A 21,232-nucleotide genomic window follows, 5' to 3' on the forward strand; every position below is an offset into this window, starting at 1 on the left:
AGCAGCTTTACTTGACCAAACTAGATTTCTCCCTTTAGATTTGTTGTAGTTTAGCTTTTTCTACTGTGAAGTAATTGGTAGCCAACACAGCTGTGCTGTCAGTGTAGCTTCCCCAGCATTGTTGAGGAATGCTGATTCAACTAATTGTTCACTTCAGAGGCTGTAGTTTGTGATCCTGTTGTACTGAATGGTGTGTTTATTTTTTTGTCCAAACTATTTATGGTGTTAGACTAACCACTAGAAGCACCTCTGTACAGTGCTGTAGGCCAGAGTACAGTTCAGCAGGACCTCAGACAACATCCTCCAAAATGATAACGGAGGTAAACCAAAATGCTCTGCAGGATTTAGCGCAGAGTTCTTATATTTGACCGCATTGCTTTTAGCTTGTTATGCTTAAAACAACAGTTTATGTTACCATTCACGTCAATAGTAATACACCGCTGATTGAAAATACCAAAGAAACAACAACAACAAATGCCTTATCGCTTCTTGACTGATTTCGTACGAAAGCGCTGTCCAATCACATGCACCGTGCGAAAGTCTGAGCATGCAACCTACCTTGCTGGAGCCGACAGGACGCTCAGCGAGCAGTGAGCCAATCACCATTTAACCCCACAGCTTCTGCGCCAATCAGGGAAGTATTTTGTTCCGTAGCATGTTTCACCATTCCATGTGCACATGTGAGAGGGAAGGGAAGGGAAAGCAGTATTTCTCAAACTCTGAAAGTATATGTCTAAATTCCAAACTTGAAAGCAAATCAAACATGAAAAATAAGCAGAAAGTGGCGGAGGACCTAGCAGAGGTAAGACTGTAAAAATGTATTTGCATATTCAGCGGCTTAGTGGCTAACTACTGAATAATAGACGGCATCGTTGACTCCCTGGTAACGACAAGTTTGTCGCATGCTTTACCTCCGTATTTGCGTTTGCATTACATCTCTAAGATTTTGCCTAATGAGAAGTAATTCATTAATGGAAACTGCATTTACGACAGGCACACTAGTAATGTTTAGAGTCGTTACTAGTCAGTTTAATTACTTACAGTAACTAGTTAACCCTGTATTTATAATCATACCCGGATCATTCAATATTACTACTATAACCAAATGACTAAACTTACATTAGATCCAGCTAATGTTGCTTTTACTAATGGTTGTGCTATTTTACAGACGATCCCCGCAGATTCTAATCATGAGGAGCAGGAACAGGAGGCTCAGATTAAAGCCAAAAGAAGGAACCCTGAAGAAGCTGGAGGAGATCAGCTCGTCTATCACCCGGTGAAGCTGTCCCGAAGTGATCTGTACAGACCTCCTTCTGCAGAGGAGCTAAACCAGCTGAAAGAGGCAGAAAGCTTGTTCCACTGCAGTCTGCTGAAAATGCAGGTGAGACCTCTGACCAACTCACATTAACATGAACAGAGACATGGTTGAGGTTAAAGCTCTCGTGGTGTCTTTTTCCAATGTGAAAATAAGTTTAAAAGCACACACATACAGACCTCAAAATATCTACAATCTCCACACCAATAACAGATGGAAGAGCTGCTGAAAGAAGTCGCCCTGAGTGAGCGTAAAAAACAGCAAATAGATTCCTTCATTCAAACGGTCACCAAGCTGCTCCAGACTGTACCAGATTCTCCAGAATTTGAGGTATGTGTATGGCACTTTACCTGTAAGAAAGCTTTAAGATTGAGCGTAGAGACCATTGGACCACCAAGTCCATTTATTTATCATATCCACAAACTTGCATACAGTTTTTTCCGCTCATTTTCTCTGTGCATTAGGTAAGTGACCTGTCATGGCTCTCTAGTGCAGTCAAGGTCCCTTTCCTCCTGGTGCCCAAGACAAAAAAAGGCAAATTCCACATGACACCTCCTGCTTCTGTTGACTTGATCGGCAGCTACCCCCTGGGCACTTGCATCAAACCACATATCATGGTGGATCTAGCTGTCACAATCCCAGCTGTAAGTCATCTGCCTATTATTATTATTATTTTTTTCAAAAGTAATACTGGCAGCCTTAAGATCAGTGAACCTTTCTCAAGTGCCCCATGAAATATGAATAATTGGAGGGATCATAAGAGACACTGATGTCTTAGGTGTGCTTATATTTCTGTTTTTTAGGATGTCCTCCACCCAAAAGATATCTTGAACCAGAGGTACCCGAGAAAGAGGGCTCTCTACCTGTCAGGCCTGGCCCAGCATCTCACATCCTCCTCTGACATTGGAACCATGCGTTATTCCTGTCTCCATGGAAATCGACTCAGACCCGTTCTGCTCTTGGCCCCTACCGGTACATACCACTTTTCAGCATATTCTAATTTACTATATATAACTGTTTTCTTTGCATATGTGTGGTAAACCCTTTTTTGGAGGGTTATCATTGTGAAAAGAGTTGTGTTATGGTGTCCCATCTTTCAGGTAAGGACTTCTCCAGCTTCACTGTACGTATTCATGTCTGTCCACCTCCTGGGTTCTTCAAACCCAACCGTTTTCACCCCCAGAAGAATAATATTCGGACAGAATGGTACACTGGATTGTCGACCTCCCAGGCTGGTAAGACTGAAGAACTGTTTGTATAAACTAACAAATGTTACCCACCACAGTTATCTTATTACTTTCATTCCCCTTTTCCTTTCTTACGTGTGAAGATATCAGTTTTTCTTTTGTTGTTTGTTTGTCACAGGGACCTGTGAACCTCCCACTCCACATTACAATAGCTCAGTTTTGGGTGATTTACTGCCGAGGGCTCACCTCCAGTTTCTTTCTGCTATCAGCTCCCAGTGCTCAGCTTTTGCTGATGGCGTGGCTTTGCTCAAAGTCTGGGTTCGTCAACGAGAGCTCAACCAGGTAGTTTTATTGGTTGTCTTACTTTGTATGTGTAACATTGCATTTATTCGTTAGTCTTCTTACACTGTTTATCTCACCTTTATCCTATTGCTTTCTTAATGCCTTATAGGGCACTGGTTGTTTTAATGGCTTCCTGAGTTCAATGCTATTGGCTTACCTGCTGACCACTCATAGAATCAGTAACACCATGACAGCCTATCAGCTACTACGAAACAGCTTGAATTTTCTCGGTAAGAACATTTTAAACAAACTAAACCACAACTTTTCAGATAAAGCATAATAAAGTACACAATACAATACAGCTTTACTAGGCAGTGTTTATTATATATTTTACTGTAATTTACAAATTCGTCTTCTGACCTTTAGCATCTACAGACTTGACCGTGAATGGGATTAGTCTAGCCAGAGATCCTGACTCTACAGCTGTGAGTGCACTAGCTCAAATTTTAAACCATCAACCTGTACATGCAATGTTTATATATTTTTATTTAAATATTTCTAAAGAACAAATTTTTGTCTTCCCTTTTTTCTTTATATCCTTTAGCCATCTCTTGCAGAGTTTCACAGTGCTTTCCAGGTTGTGTTTGTTGACCCTTCAGGACATCTTAACATGTGTGCTGACATGACCACTTGTACGTACAGACAGGTAAGGGCTGTCAAAACAAATGAGAATTCAAATAAGATCAATATTTGGGTTGTGATAATAAGCAGCAGGTTTTGATAATGTACAAACTGTTTCTCAGCTGCAGCATGAAGCATCTGTGTCAATGCAGTTCTGGGACAACCCTACAGTGGATGCTTTCCACAGCCTCCTCATGACCCCCAAACCCATGATAAGGACAAGCGACCATGTGTTCCAGTATGACTCTTTATCAGCTAATGCAGCAAAACTAATTACAATCATCCATCTTGTGTACCACATAAACATCATTTCATACTATCACTTATGTAATCTCTTTTTTTGCAGTTGACTGATCTAATTAGCTAGAATTTCAACTAAAGGCAATGCAACCATCCTTTCAACTCTTCTGTTTCGTCCTTTTAATGTCTGAATCAGGTTATGTGATCTGGTGAAGCTTCAGTCTGGTTGTAAGAAGCTGAATCTCCTCAACGAACTGATGGACCACTGTGGGGATTATGTTCAAACCATGCTCCCTTATATTCTGTCTCTGCTTCAACAAGGACTGGGACAAAGGGTTTGCCTCCTCACCCACTCCCGTTCTCCTGACCCTGAGGTGGGAAAAACTTGTATTCAGTGGTTATAAGGGTTAAAGTAATTAATGTCTGGCTGACTTGATTAGGAAAACATGCATTTTGTCCATAATTAACAAAGACGTCATTTAATCAGCCCTACTTATTACAATTCTAGCAGTGCTCAGCACAGTTTAAATCTTTCCCACAATTACTGAAATTGGTAAGTACTTACTACTTTTTATTTCATCACAGTGGTCTCTGGACAGTGAAGCCCCGAAATACAAAGCTCAACCTCCTGTCTCGTTTGGTTTACTGTTAAGGCCAGATTTGGCCATGTCTGTCCTGGAAAGAGGCCCTGCTGCAGACAGCCCAAAGGTAGCCTCGCCTGCATCTATCTTCTGGACGTGTGCAGTGTTACTGTACCCAATTGTATTGAGTGCAAAATTGTAAATGCTACAAACTGAAAGCAAATTATTTTCAATGTCCAACATAACAATTATTTTACAACAGGGTGCATCTAGTTTAAAATTGCTCTTGTAGTAATCTAACAATATGTGGTTTTTACAAACAAAGCTCACTTTAATTTCTGATATTGCTTAGATTTAAGAGAATTGAAGACTTAAAGCTTGTAAAATAGACAAACCATTATACAGATTTATTTGTTTTGTGTCTTTATTATGTAAGGGTTACGATGCTTGAACAATAATTGATTTTTAAGGACTAAGGTGTTTGTCTACTAGGCCGCTGAATTTCGGAAGCTCTGGGGTTCTCGCTCCGAGCTTCGTCGCTTCCAGGACGGTGCCATCACTGAGGCTGTGCTGTGGGAAGCAGAGACCATGTACCAAAAACGACTAGTCCCCAGACAGATCATCACACACCTGCTACAACTGTATGTATTTTATCTTGACACAATAACTCAAGACACAATATACATTATTATTACTGTTAATAACAAAGTGTTAGTTTGTTAGGTTGGTGTGTTTTTAGCTGTATTGATAATACAAGTATACTGTATGTTGTCGTGTTAAAAGGAAAAAATAAGGCAAATCTAATTTATAGACTACCAGAAAGAATGTTATTAATTCATCAAACATAAAGTCATGGCCACAAATATCGGCACCCTTGTAATTATGTCAGAAAATGCAACCCTACACTACTGTTTTGGTATTCACATTCTCATTGCTATTGTTTGTAATGGAACGACACAAAAAAAACAGGATAGAAAAATCAAGCGTTAAAACTTTAAGCATGTGATGTTCCTTTAATTTGTATTTAGACACCTGTGGCAAGTACCAGGTGTAGGAGACCAAGGAGGACACCAATGCTGAAATAGGCATAAAAAGTAAGACTGGAGTTTGCCAAAACTTCTGTGACAAAACCACAATCCTTCTGGAAGAATGAACTGTGGACAGATGAGACTAAAGTAGAGATTTTTGGTAAAGGACATCACGGCAATGTTTACAGAAAAAGAAATAAAGCCTTCAAAGAAAAGAACATAGTCCCTACAGTCAAATATGTTGGAGATTCAAAGATGATTTCAGGGTTGCTTTGCTGCTTCTGGCACTGGAAGCCTTGACTGTGTGAACAGTATCATAAAATCTGATGATTACCAAAGAATTTTGGGGCGTATCGTAGTGGCCAGTGTCAGAAAGCTGCATCTCCACCAGAGGTTCATGGTTTTTCCAACAGGACAATGACCCGAAACACACTTCAAAAAGCACTCAGAAATGTTTACAAGCAAGGCGCTGGAGAGTTCTGAAACAGCAGTTGGGAGAAGGGATCCTTAAAATCTGAATGACCAATGTTCGCAAAAGAAGAGTGGTCCAAAATTCCAGTAGAGAGGTTTAAGAAACTCATTCATGGTTACAGGAGGCGACTGATTTCAGTTATTGTTTCCAAAGGGGGTGCTAGCAAATATGAAGTTAAGGGTGCCAATAATAATGTTCAGTCCATTTTTGAGTTCTGTGTGAATTTTTATCAAGTTTGACTTTTCTTCTCGGTTTTATCAATAAGCATGTAAATACCAAAACATTTGCAATTGGAACAATATTCCGAGAGAAGGGTTGCATTATTTTTGACACAATTGCAAGGGTACCGTGTGGTTTTTTTTTTTTTTTTAAATGAGACAAACCGATGCTTTGATGCAGTGGTAGCTGGCTTAAATAGAAACTTGGGTTTATCTGATGCGTAATATTAAATGCCAAGGTGCTGTAGTCGCCACTTTGTTCTCAGATTTTGCTTATTTAATCCCCCCCACCCACTGCACTACAGTAATCTTACTCTATTTTTAGTAAAGGAAGTCAGCATAGGTTAACACATTGAATAATGCAAGTTACACATTTCTGTTTACAAAGATCATCATGTCAACGTGCTCTGGGTTCAGTCTTGTACGCATTGTTGCATACGCTTGTCCAGCTTCTGACAATAGCGATGGCAATGAGACCCCAGGTATACACAAATAGTGTCTAGCCAGAGTAGCCAGTTTGGGAAATCTCGGCCCATTAACCCTCCACCAGTCCAGGGGATTTATGTCTAGTGACGGAGCAATGTCTCTTAAGTAGTAATCCACCTGAGCCTCGGAGTCAGTGGCATAGGAGGAACTGTAGTTATCGCCGAGGAGCAACATCATAGTGTTTTTGGTATCACTTCTCATTTGTGAGGGCATAGCCACCTGGCTAATATCAGGTGTGACCAGTGTCTCCTGCTGTTCATCTTTTGTGCCTACAGTAGTAGTTATCACATCTAGTTTTGAAACTAGTTCATGCAGTTTGACCTTTGCAGCCAGTCTCCCTGTTGGCGTAAGGAAGCTGAGGTGCTTGTGACGAGGGTCCAGCATGGAGGCAACCAGTGCTGGTTTGGAGGCAAGGTCATTAGAGTCAACCTGTGGATGTTAACATAAAATAGGAGTCATTAAGAATGAAATAAACACAACGCACTTTGTTCCTTTTATATCCATATTAATCTTGGTTTTCAGAATTTCTATTTATATTACATATTATATACAAAATATTTCATTTAAAGTACAAATGAAAGGTTGGTGCCTACCTCCATAAGATTTCTAAGAGACTTTTGAACTTTCCGCTTGAACTCAGAGACTTGTTCAACATCATTTTCCTTTGAAACAAGGTGAGTCTGAATGAGGCTGAATGTGATGGGGTAGATGTTTGAAATGGACACCTCTGTTTCAGCAGATATGACTGTTGTTGCCCATTTCAGCGTTGCCAGCACTGGTGTGAAATTCTCAATTATTTGCCAGCAGTCATCTTCAATCTCAAGCATTTGGGCTTCCTGTCTGTTTGTGACAGTGCGATCAGAGAGCACAGCTTTAATTGCCCACCTTTGCTCTAGCAGGCGTTCAAACATATTGCAGATAGTGTCCCATCTCGCTTTGCTTGATTGGATAAGCTTGTGCTGTGGAAGGCACATTTGAACTTGCTTTTGTTCCAAGGCCTCACTTGCCAGCAAGCTGTGATTGAAGTGTTTTACTAGTTTCCCTGCAGCAGCAATGATGTGAACTAGATCCTCACTCAGTCCGTCACTGACCGCTAGCTGCAATGTAGTGGCAAAGCAAGTGGCATAGTCCCAGGTGACATGGGCACACGTGTGGGCTGCCAAACTGTCCTTTGGGTTGTTATGGACACATGCAGTCACTTTTCCAGTAATGCCCCATGTCTGCACCGTGTTGAGAAGCCTCTGTGTGACACTGTCTGTAGCAGAGTGACTGTCTGATGGTAATTTGTGTGTCTGCAGCACAGCTGATCTCCCCTGCCAGTTTTCAGTTATGAACGAACAGGAAACTGTAATGTACCTCTGAATTGGGAGGGCTGTCCAGAAGTCAGCAGTGAGAGCCACCTTCTCTACTCTACCCAGCTGCATTACAAGCTCTTCCACCTTCTCATGGAAATGGCCTTCAATAAGGCGTGTAATATCACTAGCAGATGGCATTTTATAATTGTGTACAGTGTATGCAAGTAGCTCACGGAAGCCATCACCATTAACCATACTGATGGGAAGCATGTCCTTCTCTATCATTCTGGAGATAAGTTCAGTCACCTCTGCATGTGTTGCTACTGAAACGCCATCATTAGGCATTGTGTCTGGGTGCTTGTTTTTGATGTGGTACATCATACTGGTGGTGCTGCTCCTGTATTTCAGCTTTGTGTCGCACATGGTGCAATGGACCTCGTCATCCACTTTGATGAAAATGTCCCAAACAGAGCTCCGCTTTAGGCGCTTCCTTTCTCCATATTCCCGCTCAGGGGGGTTGGGTGACATAACGGCAACCTGCATGACATCCGAAGTACCCTCCTCCTCCATGCACTGAACAGTACAAATCACCGGTTTCTCGTCTTCGTCGAGCGGTGTATTGGATGGATGATGTCTACTCATGTGGTTCATCATGGAGCTAGTGGCTCCACCGCAGTATTTCAATGTAGCGTCACATTTCATGCAGCGGACGAAGTTCCCCACTTGCTCAAAGCAGTCCCACACAGAGCTCCGTCTCCTCCCTGTGCGCTTCATATTTGGCCGCTGGCTAATCGAACGCTTTTTACATTAGCACGCCAGCTAATGCTAATGTCGATTGCCGTTCTTTGGGGTAATATAAATAAATCAAGTTTTCACTTGTTTCAATTTGATATTTACCGAAACGGAAAAATGACTGTGGGTGTGTCGCTTTTGTTGCCTCATTTCATAACATAACATCATGTATTTGTTATTCGTCAGGCACGCAGCTATCCCCGAATCCTGTGTGCGCTATGTGGCGGCGATGGTCGATGACGTCATCACGACAGGAAGCGAGGTAACTATGGATGGATGTTATTTACGGAGTTTAAAATTTGATGTATTTTTATCAAACTTAAAATTTTATATGAACTTGGTTAGCTTTATTAAAACGGAATCTTTATGTGGTAATGAAAACCTTTTATTTATAGAAACTTTGCATATGCACATTCTTTGGCGGTGTTTTTGTTATAACTACAGAATATTAATGTATTCAATTTGATTAGTTTTCTGTTTTGTTTCTTAAGACTTTCACTCTTGTGATAATGTTTTTGCTTTTTGTTTGTTTTAAGAATGGTGTGACCACCAGAAGAGGGTGCTAGTGTTTCTATTACACCACACAATGCATACACACTACATAACAATGTATGGACACAGCATGTGTTTGATTTGGATTATGTTCTCCAGGTGCCTAGTACTGGAGAGGAGGAGAGTTTACTGGTGGTTCAGTCTTATGATGACCTGAGCAGAAAACTTTGGAGGCAAGAAGGCCTGCCTCTCACCATCACATCAGTGCAAGGAGCTCACCCTGCCCTCAGATACACCCAGGTAGAAAGCCTCTTGTTCTTAACAAGGATCTGCTGTCATTGTTGCAGTGATAAACATTACAATATTGTGTGAGTTTAAACACTAATCTTAAATTAGGTTATCGGTGGGGTTTTCTGCAGTTTTAATGTGGTGTTTCATCCTCCAGGTCTTCCCCCCTCTGCCATTGAAACTGGACTATTCCTTCTTTGAAAGAGAAAAGACTTCTAGATCCCTTGTGCTAAAGGATAGCAAACCATGCCCTGCTTATATCACCCCTATAACAGGTCAGTGCTTAATCCACTAAGTAATTTCTTTGTTGTCCGCCATATATTTTACTTCCACTGAAAAATATTTTCATTTGAGTTTTCTTTCTTTGGATGGCAATATATATGTCATTTTTGTCACAATCTGGAGTGAATATAGCCAGAATAACTGGGTGACAATCCATGTTTTTGCAGTAAATAATTATAGGTTATAAAGGCCTTTCGGTTATTGGTTATTGGCTTAAGGTTATTGTGTAAAGTCATATACAATGTTGTTTCAGTGATCTGTCACATGGAGGGCAGTGGAAAGTGGCCCCACGACCGCATTGCTATTCGGCATATCCGAGCTGCCTTCCACATCCGTCTCGCGGAGTTGATCAAAAAGCACCATAATTACACATGCAGGCCCTGCCCCACACACCTGGATGTCTGGAAGGTATTACCATTTAACTTAATGTATATGTCACTCACCTGTCTGTGAACCTGACCGGAGATGTAAAATGATCACATTTTAAAGTTAAAGATATGTCCAGACAAGTTGTTGCCACAGTTTTTGTTTTCATATTATTTCACAGTGATTAGATTCAGTTCACACAGCTATGTATCCATTTTCCGGATCTATTCAGGATGGCTTGGTGTTCCGGATCCAGGTGGCGTATCATCGGGAGCCTCAGGTCTTGAGGGAGAGTGTAAATGCAGAAGGTCTGCTGATTGTAAGGGACAATGAGGAGGCTCAGGCTCTGGAGATGGCTACAGTTCACAAGCCACAACTCACCAGCACATTACATGGGTAAAATTAAAGCCGTAATTACTGTAGCATCTTTATGTTTTTGTGCGAAATTAGGATATTAGGTTTCCTATAGTTTTTATAGCAACACATGTTGTTGTTGCAAGCATTACTTTTTGGTTGTATGTTTTCTTTATACTTTTTTACTGCACCTTTTCTGTCATTATATGGTTTATCCTGTTGCTGCTAGACTCCAGCAGCAGCACTCCTGTTTCGGGGCAGTTTGTCGCCTGGCCAAACGCTGGCTGGGAGCCCAACTCTTCAGTGAAGACATTACAGAGGACACAGCAGACTTGCTGGTGGCATCACTCTTCCTGCAGCCTGCACCCTTTACTCCTCCTGGGTATTTACCAATTGTAGTTTCCTAGTTTCTCCTAGCTACCTCATCAGCCTCAATAGAGGTTATACATTTAGTTCACTTCCCTTTGTTCGTTCAGTAGGTCAAATATAGAATTTCTGTGTTCCTCAGTTCTCCACAGGTGGGCTTCCTTCGTTTCCTTCATCTGCTCTCCTCCTTTGACTGGAGGAACAACCCGCTGATTGTAAACCTTAACAACCAGCTCACAGGCAAGGACACTCTCTCTCTAACACTGACACACACACACACACCCCTTTACCCTTTGTGTGACACAATGAAATCCTTCCTGAACTCCTAATTTACACACCCGACATCCTGCTCATTTGCAAAGCTGTTTCTCTGCTTAGTTTTATTGTTGTTCTTCCCCTTTTTGTCACATGTAGTGGCCGACTACACAGAAATCAAGAATGACTTCATGGCCTCCAGAGAGTCTCTGCCCGTCATGTTTATAGCTACGCCTAAAGATAAAAAACTATCTATGTGGACCAAGAAAGCACCTAGTGTACAGGTCAGTAGACACACAAACACAAGTACACCAGTCATATAGCATCACATTTAATAGATTAGCTCTCATTACTGAATGTAAAAAAAAAAAAAAAAAAAAAAAAAAAATGTTAGTCAGTAAACAGGAAATAAAGAGCAAATACAATACGTGACAGCTATGCCCTATAATACATCACAAGCTTGAAAGATTTGTTGTTTTTTTTAGTCAAAAGACAAAACATCACAAACACCGATGTAGAAAAGAATTGCATGTTCTTGGCAAAGAGCAGTCGCATAGTTTTCCAATCCTGGAGCCTTTCCTTAATGCACACTGGTCTCCTGGATCACACTGAAAAGACATTGAGACCTTATTGATTATCTACTGTTATGTGAAGAGTGGATGTTGAGATAATAAATAATAAGGTAATTTATGTATTTGTTTGAATAGACTGAGCTCCTTCTCAATTAGATGGCGTTTGTGCGTAACATACCACAGGCAGATAGCCATGCTTTTTTCTCAGAGCTGGAAATTGACTATTCTGTAGCTTTTCCAAAACCTCATGTAAATCATTGATCTGAAAATACAGAGACTGTATGTGTTACTTCAACAACCATTAAAACCAACATTGACATCGATATCAACAACAACTCTTTTTTTGGAGGCTATTAGGAGTAGCTCACCAGTTGCTTTTCATTGCTGTCCTCTGTGGTAGTGAGATAAGGTAGATATTTAGTTTTGTATTCTTCTGTTTGGATATGACCATAGCTATAAAAGAGTCCTGCCGAACAGAGTAGTTGATAGAAAAGATATACACACCAGCCCATGGTGCGTAACTGACCCAGTTATGTTTCCTGTACTTTCCTACCTCACTCCCCCTACAAGCCCAACAATAATACTGAGCCTTTCCCAGCATCTATCTTACTAACAATGCAGGAGAGAGCAGGAAGGTTGTGTTCTCTGACGTCCACGTAGAGACGTCATCATGAGCTTTATTTGTAATGTCTAATCACATTGTTCTGGATGATTTACAGTTTACTTTGTCTGGTTGTTCAGGTAACATGTATCAGTTTCTTGTTTAACTCACATCCCCACTGTCACAAACTACCAAAACTGAATCATTTCAAAACTGGCAGACATTGAAAAGGTGAGTCGCATTGGTTTGGTTTGTTGTTTGTTGTAGTCTCAATTCTGACCACTAGGGAGCAGATTGTGATGAAAAAATGACAATAAATGTTTGAGCTACTTTCAGGGCAAACAAGATGCTTTCTACCATAACCATCACCACAGAAATGTTAATTTGCTAACATTACATTAATTATAACTAAACCAGAAAGAAATTTCAAGTTGGTGTGATTGAAAGTTAATTATCTTGATGACTGAACATTAGTTGTAATCTGCACCATCTGTACAATAGAAGCCATAAAACAAAGTGACGATTGTACTTGGAGAAAAGAGCATCCATTTATAGGTTAAACTGAAATTGGGTTTGAGGAAAACCATTTGGTCACTTCAGCTATTTAAATACTTTTTAGCAAAAGTCAGGTCATTTGAATTCCTTCATCTCTAGATGTTTTTAACCCCTTAACCCCCTCATGGTCACAGGGTACTGGAACCTATCCCAGCTGTCGTTGAGGGAACAGCAGGGCACACCATGGACGAGTCACCTTTCTATCTCAAGGCTGACAGAAAGATAGAAACCCACTCACATTTAGAGTCACCATCCTAAAATCAAGAATGTATGTTTAGAATGTAGGAGGAAACACAAATATCCATATGAAACCCATAAATCCAGAAACATGCAAACTCTTTCTTAGTTTCAGGGCATTTATTTCACATTCTCAAAATAGAAAATAAACTAGGTGTTTCCACTACTTTGCTGTAATGAGACATTATACTTGTTATGTAATGGAATGCTATAGAAACAAAGATCACAAAGACGACACAAATATTAACACACAGTGTGGTTTCCAGTGTTTAGAACATTTTACTTCACACTGTTTTATTCCATCCATATATCTAAGTGACCATTTGCAAAAATGCATAAAAACATAAGGGTGTGCTTTTTATCAGAGTAGTTAAAAGAAATACAGTAGGCGGCTCCTTTTAATTACTCTATTAACAACAACAATTGCTGGATATTACTCTTTCTAATGTGATTTCCTTTTCGTGTCTGCAATTGTTGGTCATATTTTATGTGCCCGGGAAAATTGTATTGTAGTATTAATGAACAGCTATATAACCTCAGGGACTGTATATTATGACGTGAGCATATTCTCAGCGGAAACACTACAGATGGTCCAAAGCTGCTTTTTGTTGTGTGTTTAGATGCTGCAGCGTGTGGTGATGGTGGCTGCAGAGAGTCTTAAAGTTTTGGAACAGCAGCTGATGGACAGCAGTCAGATGCAAGATGTCAGGGTTGGTCAAAAGCTCTTTAAAGCTTTTATCTACTCACCGCTCCATTGTTTCATAAATTCTCCACTGTCTCAATAAATTATGATGTCATATTTGAGCACTGTGGTGGACTTGTGTTTGTGCAGGTGGTCATGCGTCCACCCCTGGATGCCTACGATGTGTTGATTCACCTGAACCCTAAGCAGGTTCCCCTGCTCAGCCAGGCAGTAGACCCTCCCGCTGTCACCTTCAGCAGAGGCGTCATTACGGGCAGTGTAGCCCAGTCCGGAGGGGCCCTGCCTGTTATCGACTACAATCCCGTGTCCCTCTACCTGGTAGAGCTCAGAGTGAGTCTAATCTGTCAGGGGTATAGTTCATGTTGAAAGGAAGGTGTGGTGCTAATAACACCTTGTTCACAAAGGATGTGGGGATAGCAGTGGAGCAGGATTTACGCATGCAAGTTGCAGCGGGGCTGCTTGGGCCAGAAGAATATTCTATGTGACGTCCAGCAGCTTCCTGAAAATAAAAAGAAAACGCATGGAAGAGAAATGCCTAATTAAACCAGACTGTACTTGCATTGTTCACAAAGTGGCGACATCAAAGCTTCCCCTGTATTGTAGTTTGCCTAGAAACAATGTTGACATGCTTCTGGACTTACCTTTTTTATTTTTCCGTGTTTTTTCACCCTCTCCATACATTCTTGTACATTCTTGTCCTTATGACTCATGTTATAGGATGTTTCTCAGGCAAGTCTTAACAGAAACAACAATACAGTAAGATCTCTCCGTGTGTGTTTCTCCTTCTCTTTCTCTCAGTCTCTCTTTTAATGCAATGGTAAGGCATAAAATAAATCATGCAGTACATTAAGCTGTGTGTGCTATGTATCCCATTAACCCAACAGCTTGTGGAGGAAGCGCGTAACAATCATGATGTCTGATGCTGTCTTGCGGAGGACTGCATTGCAACAGATTTTACTGATGTAATTTCATAAACTGTTTTGCTTATTGCAGTGAAATGTATTTTCAGGAGGCTTTTGGAGACCTGGCCCTCTTCTTCTGTGATCCCTATGGTGGAACAGTGATTGCAGTTTTATGGAAACCGAAAGCCTTCAACCCACTGCCTTTTAAGGTAGGTGTGAATTCTGTAATCCTCTTTTTTAAAAGCACCCATAAACTAGAAAAACCTTTTGGAATACTAATGGCTTGATTTGTGATTTTCATATATCAACGTCTGACACTCACCCCTTTACTTTTCTTCATCACTCAACACAGACCTCACAGGTGTCTGCTCGAAGGATGGAGGTGACTGGGGAGGAAGTAACTATGGTTCCCAATGTTGAGGCTATACTGGAGGATTTCCAAATAATGGGAAAGGGCTTGGTCAAATCAGTGGAACCCAGAATCGAAAAATGGTCATTTTAGACAACATATTGTTGTCAACAAGATTGTTTCTACCAATTTTATCAAAGAAGAAAAATTTAATAATGAAATTATGTTGGACATCTTGTTAACTATGATATATATTAATAGTAAGTTTTAGACACCATCCCATTTGTCATGTCTAATAATGGCATATATTTTCTTTCGATTTGTTTTTGGTTCCCTTACTTTGTGTTTCTCTGTCAGTGTTTTGTCCGATGAAAATCAACATTTATAAATTGACTGATTTGGTACAGGAAAACTTATTAGATTGATAGCAGACAGAAAAGGAATCCAAGATTTCTTATTAAACTGTTTGCTAGACAAATGTGTTTATTTGTATTAATATGCATTGTTGGTAAGACACAATTATTAGATGCATTATTTGTATACATCATGGTTAAGTGTTGGGAAATTATCATGAGCATTTTTCTCAATACAGTACTTGACAAATGAATGGGAAACAGTTTAAAGAAATAGATGCAGCTCTGTGTTAACATTATTATGCTTAAATCTTTTTAAGTGACAAAAATGTTGCTTCAATGCAGAGATGTAATTTGTGGAATGTAGTGTGTGTATGACAGGTTTTCCAAAGCTAAACCACAGCAGTTTCAGTTAAACAGAAAGTAGAGAGAGGTGATATTCAAGCAAAGACATGCCCGTTACCTACATATGGGCGGTTTAAGACTTGTGACTGCTTTTAAAGAACTTCACGGAAGGGGATTTTGTGAATACTTCTTACTTCTAGGAAATCTCTGAATGGGGCTTACAGCCAGAGCCTAAAGTCATTGTTTTGATTAGCAAGATGATCTCGATTCATGGAATCACTGTCAGAACGAAACATGCCCCAAGTAACATTGCTAAACAGGCAGTGAAGTCCTCAGTCATGCTATGTAAAATACTGCTGTGCAAGACCTCGGGTTTAAACTGGCCTAAAGTGTATGTCTGATCAAATACATTCACCCCCAAAAAAAGCATTAATTATGTTTTCAGACAAAAAGTGTAGGCACACCAAACCACACTTTTTAGAAGGAAAATGCACCATGAGCTCTAATTAATATGAAACTGCTGAGCATTACTCCTGCAACTCCACCTTGTAGAATTGAACAGTATGAGATCTAATTCAGATTTTCTAGAATTTTTCCATTTTGTTTTCCTTTATGATGTTAGCATAGCACATACGGTAATTTACATCTTTAAGAACTTTCCAAACAGTGATGTCCAGCAGTCAGGGGATGTAACCTTTTCTTGAGCTCTGCAATGTACAGTACATGCAGATTTGTACTGACAGATAGATATGATCATATTTGTAATTAGCTGCCTTCTATACATTCTTTCAGAGTCAGTAATGGTAAGCCATGTCCTCTGCATCTGTGATCCAGATGTATCCACCTTTATTTGGTACATTAAAGGTGTACAGTGTCTGAGATCGGTTAGTGTTGTCACAATCACTGTAATTTTTAAATATGTCTAACGTTTCAGTTGAACTGTCTCTACCGGTTTCTACAAGGGCAATAAAATCAGAGTTGCAGGCGAGGGTTAAAATTAGCACCTGTAAAAAATGTAGTTTGAGGCTGTTGTGAAAATAAGGCTCCTTACTAGGAGACGGTAAGTGCAGAAAATATTTAGACAAATGCAAGCGCGAAGTGGTGATGATGAGAGTATTCTGATTTGTTTTTACTTCCATTTTGGTTTTAAAATTAGTTTGAACATTTGATTTTAATAATTCAATATATTAGTGAGACATCAAATTACATCAGATCAATAAAAGGTTTGTTAGTCAAGGAGATGTCACTTCAGTTATGGAAAGTATTTTGTTTTTTACTGTTTTCCACATCATCGCCGTCATCAAGGGTTCTTGTCGATGAGTCACTGCTCACTATTGTGATCATCACAGCAAATTAACTTCCAAATGTTCCAGACGTTTTGTTTTGTTGAGTAGACATGTTTTTGTCTCTGCAGCTGTTGATGGACAAAACAGGTTTGTTTGGTTACAGCACTACATAATTCTATTAAGGAAAGCAGAAATGCACTAGAGGCAGACTATGGACAAGGCAGGAGTCAATCGGTACAATACAGAGTGATGAATTACAGTTTTTAATATTGTCAAATTGATTATCCATAACATGTATGTAACACATTATGTTCTTCCCAGTGTATTGTGATACAGATCCCAGAAAGTCTAACAAAAATCTGGTTGAGCAAGGAGAGAACATCACCACCAAATGCATGAAGTCTGGTGGCAGAACTACGCAATGTAGAAATCTGACAAGGTTTCCCTTCAGTTTGGACTGACATCATGGGGTGTTGCCACGCCACACATGCAGTTAGCAGCATTTGTCTTATTATTCTGTTTAGTCAATCAGAAACCTCCGCGTGTCATTTAAAAAGTTGAAAAACCAGAACCACTCCTAGTCCGTTTATATTAAATTATAATGCTGTCTTCAGAGATCAAAATGGGAGATTTAAAAAGGAGGACTGGATATCCTGCTGTACTTTTAATGGTACTTGTAGGTATCAATCCTTTCATTCAACATGTATTTTTTTTTTTCGCTAATATGACTCTCTGGTAAGAGACACTCTGCTGGGCTGGACTTTCTGATAGATATCATTTTTTCTAAACCTGTCTGCACCTGTCCTGTCATCCAGCATCTGTTTAAATACAACTGCCACATTGGCACTCCTACTGGAGACTGATACATCTGGTAAACACATGGTACACCCAGTCATCAATCACAAACATTAAAGACATTGATTCATACAGTTCTTCTACGAAATGTGGGTTTACTTAAAATCTGAAAACAGTGTAGAGCAAACTTTTCAGTAATCCTTAAAATCAACGTTGTGAGAACTAGTTATTGCAGAGAGTGGACAGAAATGTCTGTGGGTTTAATAACTTTCCTTAATGTTTGTGGGTCTCAGCATTCTTTTTGATATACCATTTACTGTCACGTCTCTGCAGCCAAATTATTCCAGGAAAGTTTTTTCATACCACATGGCCCAAAAATGCAGACCCTCTGGTGTGCTACGTAGATGGGATTCTTGCTGGATGTCAACTGAAAAAGGAATACAAAATGAAGTAGTAATGTAGTAACTAATGCACAAACCTATACAGTATCTTTTTACTTAAGATGGCTGGTCACAGTAAAATGAAAACTTAGAAGGTAGGATTTGGGGCACCAGGCAAAGCCTAATGAAGGAAAAATGATCCAGTGTAACTGTAGAAATGTTTTAATCAAGCACTAAAGAAATTAAGTAGCTGCTGATCACTTTCCATGAACACTTATCCACATGTATCCAACACTCGGTATAAAGCAATGGATGCAAAAGTCAGTTAAAAAAAAGCCAACACACCCACACACGCACATGAACTCTTTAGTACCAGTAAGAAATGAAGTCTTTAATTCGGCTCATATACAAGTGACACAGTCACCGGACTGTGGAAAAACCTCCAGGGTCTCCAGAAATCAAACCTGCCCCACTTGAGTCCCTAGCTGTTTTACTAAATATTTATATTTATCATACCTGTGTTTAATTGCATCATGTTTTTTCACACATAATTCCTTGAACAATGCACTCTGCCTCATCTGGTTCTGTCCCTCCCTTCACTGTAGCAGTTGAAAGGAAACAGTGAGCATTTACCGCCAGCTGCCATAAGACACGTACTGCATGATTGACGGCAGCACTGTGATTGCCTCCTGTTCCATCAGAGATTACCACATCCATAATGAGGAACCGGTGCGTTCAGTTACTGAGACACAGTGTGCCAGCCTCATGTTTGGGTTACACTCTTAATCCAAATTAGCTGACTACTAGAACAATGCAAGGCAAGCTGTTTATCTTAATCTTTTTAAGTTTTTACACAAGGTAAAACTAAACAGTCTAATAACAATATAGAAGCTTAATTGGGGTCAATAGAAAATTCCAGTTTACATTAATAGCCTCAACTCAATTAGCATTTTTTCATCCAACATGGGTAGTTTACGACAGTAGATGTTGGAGCCATTTTGTACCGAAATCAGCTCAAGAACGGAATCTGAGGTTGCTCCACTGAATGTTGTTAATGTGTCTGGCAGTATCATGGACAGCGTTATTATTGTTGTTGTTAAAGGAAACAATTAATTATGTACAAAGATCACACAAAAAGTTTCCATTATGTTTCAAACCACAGTTTTAACATGCAAAAGAAGTGTCTCTGGATAGTTTTAATCGTCAAACAATGCATGATGAGAAGAATGTGGTAGTTATGTTTTTGTAAAAATTAAGTAATTAACTTTACTGTTTTATTTACTGGTTTAGAAGCTGAAAACAAAGAGGTCAACAGAGAGGCTAGGCGAGCCATAAAAACTGCCAAGCAGAAATACAAAAAACAAAGTAGAGGAGATCTTTGCTTGGCAGGGCCACAAGAACGTGGGAGCAGTCAACTCTGTCTCCACGAACCACAAGCCCATCCAGGTTGCAGGCAGTAGCTCAACCTGCCTCCCCAATAACCTCATCATCAGCACAGCAGAGATGGTGAGAGCCCCTAGAAAGACCAAAATGAACACAGCTCCAAGGCCAGATAACATCTGTGGGCAGACCCTAAAGCGCTGTTCTGAGCAGCTGAGGGGCGTGTTTAAGCATCTGTTCCAGAGCTCGTTGACTTGCATTACAATCCATACATGTCCGTAATGTGAAACGGAGTGATTCCTATCCCTAAGAAGGGTACTGCTGAGGTCCTGAACTGAAGTTCATCACGCGCTTCCATATCGTTCACCGACTCGCACTGTGGATTATAGACACCAACAGTTCAGAGAGAGTGTTGGTGAATAATTCCCTGTCTGACGTCCCTTTTACCTCTACTGGCTCTCCACAAGGCTGTGTCCTCTCCTCTTTTCTTTATCCTCTATGCAGGCGGCTGTAGATCTGCTCAGTCGATTTGTCATATTGTGAAATTCGCTGATGACACAGTCCTCCTATCTCTGCTCTCTGGCCACATGTAACATCATAGCTCAGCTCTGCAGGAATTTGTGGAGTGGTGTGAAAACTTGTGCCTTGAGCTCAACTTAAATAAAACCAGGGAGATGATAGTGATAAATACTTTTTTTTTTTAAACCTGCCAAAGTTCTCCTTTAACACAGAGGAAATCTGTGGCATCAGAGACTGTACCTTCTCAGGAAGTTGAAATCATTTGGTGACTGTCAAGGACATTCTTATCATATTCTATTATGTTTTCATTGAAAATGTAATAACTTTCACCTGCTGGTTTCACTCTATTACTCTGCAGAACAGAAACCGCCTGGTGAACCTGGCTCAAAAATCATTGGGCAGCCATTTCAATGTCTTACTCCCTTATGTGACCAGCAGACTGTGAAAATTGCCCACAGGTTTTTTCAGGACTCCTCCCATATTCTGCTTCCTGAGTTTGAGTGGCTCCCCTCAGGACACGGGCTTGGCTTTCCAGGCTGTAGGACACAGAGGAGGAGGACAACTTTCGTCCCCAGGGCTGTGCAGCTTTTAAACGCTGAACATTGTCTTAGCACTAATAGAGCTACACTGCCTCACATTTTTTAACTTATTTATTATTATTAATATTTATTTAAGTACATGTCATTAGAAGTACTTTGCAAACTGTTTGTGTGTCTTTTCCACGAAGATTGTCTGTTGTGGGTTTCTTTTGTGTCTATTTTTTGATGTTTACTTTTATTCCCTTTTAAATTGCCTCTAGGGGACAAATAAAGTGATTACTTAACTTTAATTAGTTGAGGTAATCCACATTTTTGTCATTTGTTCAACTCATGTACAGCAAGTCCCAGTTATGTTCTATGAATAAAATTTTGAAATGTGCTATGTTTACAATAGGTATGTGGACAAATTGTTCAATGCGCCCCACAATTTTAGAAGGGCAACCTGTCCAGGGTGTACCCTGCCAGCTTGGATAGGCTGCCATCCCAACAATCCCCCCCTTCTAACCCTAAACAGGAGAGGCAGTTAAAGATGATGGATGGATGCACAAAATGTTTCACTTTCAAATCAGACGTAACCCAAGCTGAACACAAAAACTCTACAAGGAGTAAAGAAACAGTTTACAGTTAGATATATGTGTCAGTTACATATATCTCTACTGAGGACCAAATGTCAATAAAAATTTGTGGAATGTCAGAATGTTAGCCCTCTTTTAAAGGTGTATTTAAGAATTAATGT

The 21,232-nt window shown here is 40.1% G+C and overlaps 2 protein-coding genes across 2 annotated transcripts; one reads left to right on the forward strand and one right to left on the reverse strand.

Annotated features, from left to right (window-relative positions):
* The first annotated feature begins 642 nt into the window (after positions 1-642).
* On the forward strand, positions 643-16,843 carry nol6 (nucleolar protein 6 (RNA-associated)). Its single transcript, XM_067521426.1, has 26 exons — positions 643-802; positions 1,169-1,381; positions 1,529-1,645; positions 1,780-1,959; positions 2,119-2,287; positions 2,416-2,550; positions 2,681-2,844; positions 2,954-3,074; positions 3,211-3,269; positions 3,389-3,490; positions 3,588-3,703; positions 3,902-4,079; positions 4,291-4,413; positions 4,779-4,927; positions 8,764-8,839; positions 9,229-9,369; positions 9,515-9,632; positions 9,893-10,047; positions 10,238-10,401; positions 10,589-10,741; positions 10,868-10,965; positions 11,140-11,264; positions 13,566-13,655; positions 13,778-13,978; positions 14,658-14,759; positions 14,903-16,843. Exons 1-26 carry the CDS (start codon positions 656-658, stop codon positions 15,050-15,052), a joined length of 3,546 nt encoding a protein of 1,181 aa, XP_067377527.1. The 5' UTR covers positions 643-655; the 3' UTR covers positions 15,053-16,843.
* Positions 6,107-8,753, reverse strand: LOC137136238 (E3 SUMO-protein ligase ZBED1-like). The gene is made up of 2 exons (XM_067521427.1): positions 7,084-8,753; positions 6,107-6,919 (listed from the first exon to the last, which is right to left on the reverse strand). The coding sequence occupies exons 1-2, from the start codon at positions 8,557-8,559 to the stop codon at positions 6,371-6,373; spliced, it is 2,025 nt and encodes a 674-aa protein (XP_067377528.1). The 5' UTR covers positions 8,560-8,753; the 3' UTR covers positions 6,107-6,370.
* Positions 16,844-21,232: the final 4,389 nt, after the last annotated feature.

This window comes from Channa argus, chromosome 11, assembly GCF_033026475.1.
Source record: "Channa argus isolate prfri chromosome 11, Channa argus male v1.0, whole genome shotgun sequence".
NCBI classification, from domain to species: Eukaryota; Metazoa; Chordata; class Actinopteri; order Anabantiformes; family Channidae; genus Channa; species Channa argus.

What these genes read in the sequence shown, in the direction of transcription:
- LOC137136238 (XM_067521427.1), bottom strand. Translation starts at nt 8,559, where the DNA reads ATGAAGCGCACAGGGAGGAGACGGAGCTCTGTGTGGGACTGCTTTGAG. An exon ending in CTCTTAGAAATCTTATGGAG is followed by an intron (nt 6,920 to 7,083) that starts GTAGGCACCAAC and finishes TAACATCCACAG; the next exon opens with GTTGACTCTAATGACCTTGC.
- nol6 (XM_067521426.1), top strand. Translation starts at nt 656, where the DNA reads ATGTTTCACCATTCCATGTGCACATGTGAGAGGGAAGGGAAGGGAAAG. An exon ending in CAGATTCTCCAGAATTTGAG is followed by an intron (nt 1,646 to 1,779) that starts GTATGTGTATGG and finishes TCTGTGCATTAG; the next exon opens with GTAAGTGACCTGTCATGGCT. An exon ending in TCAACCCACTGCCTTTTAAG is followed by an intron (nt 14,760 to 14,902) that starts GTAGGTGTGAAT and finishes CACTCAACACAG; the next exon opens with ACCTCACAGGTGTCTGCTCG.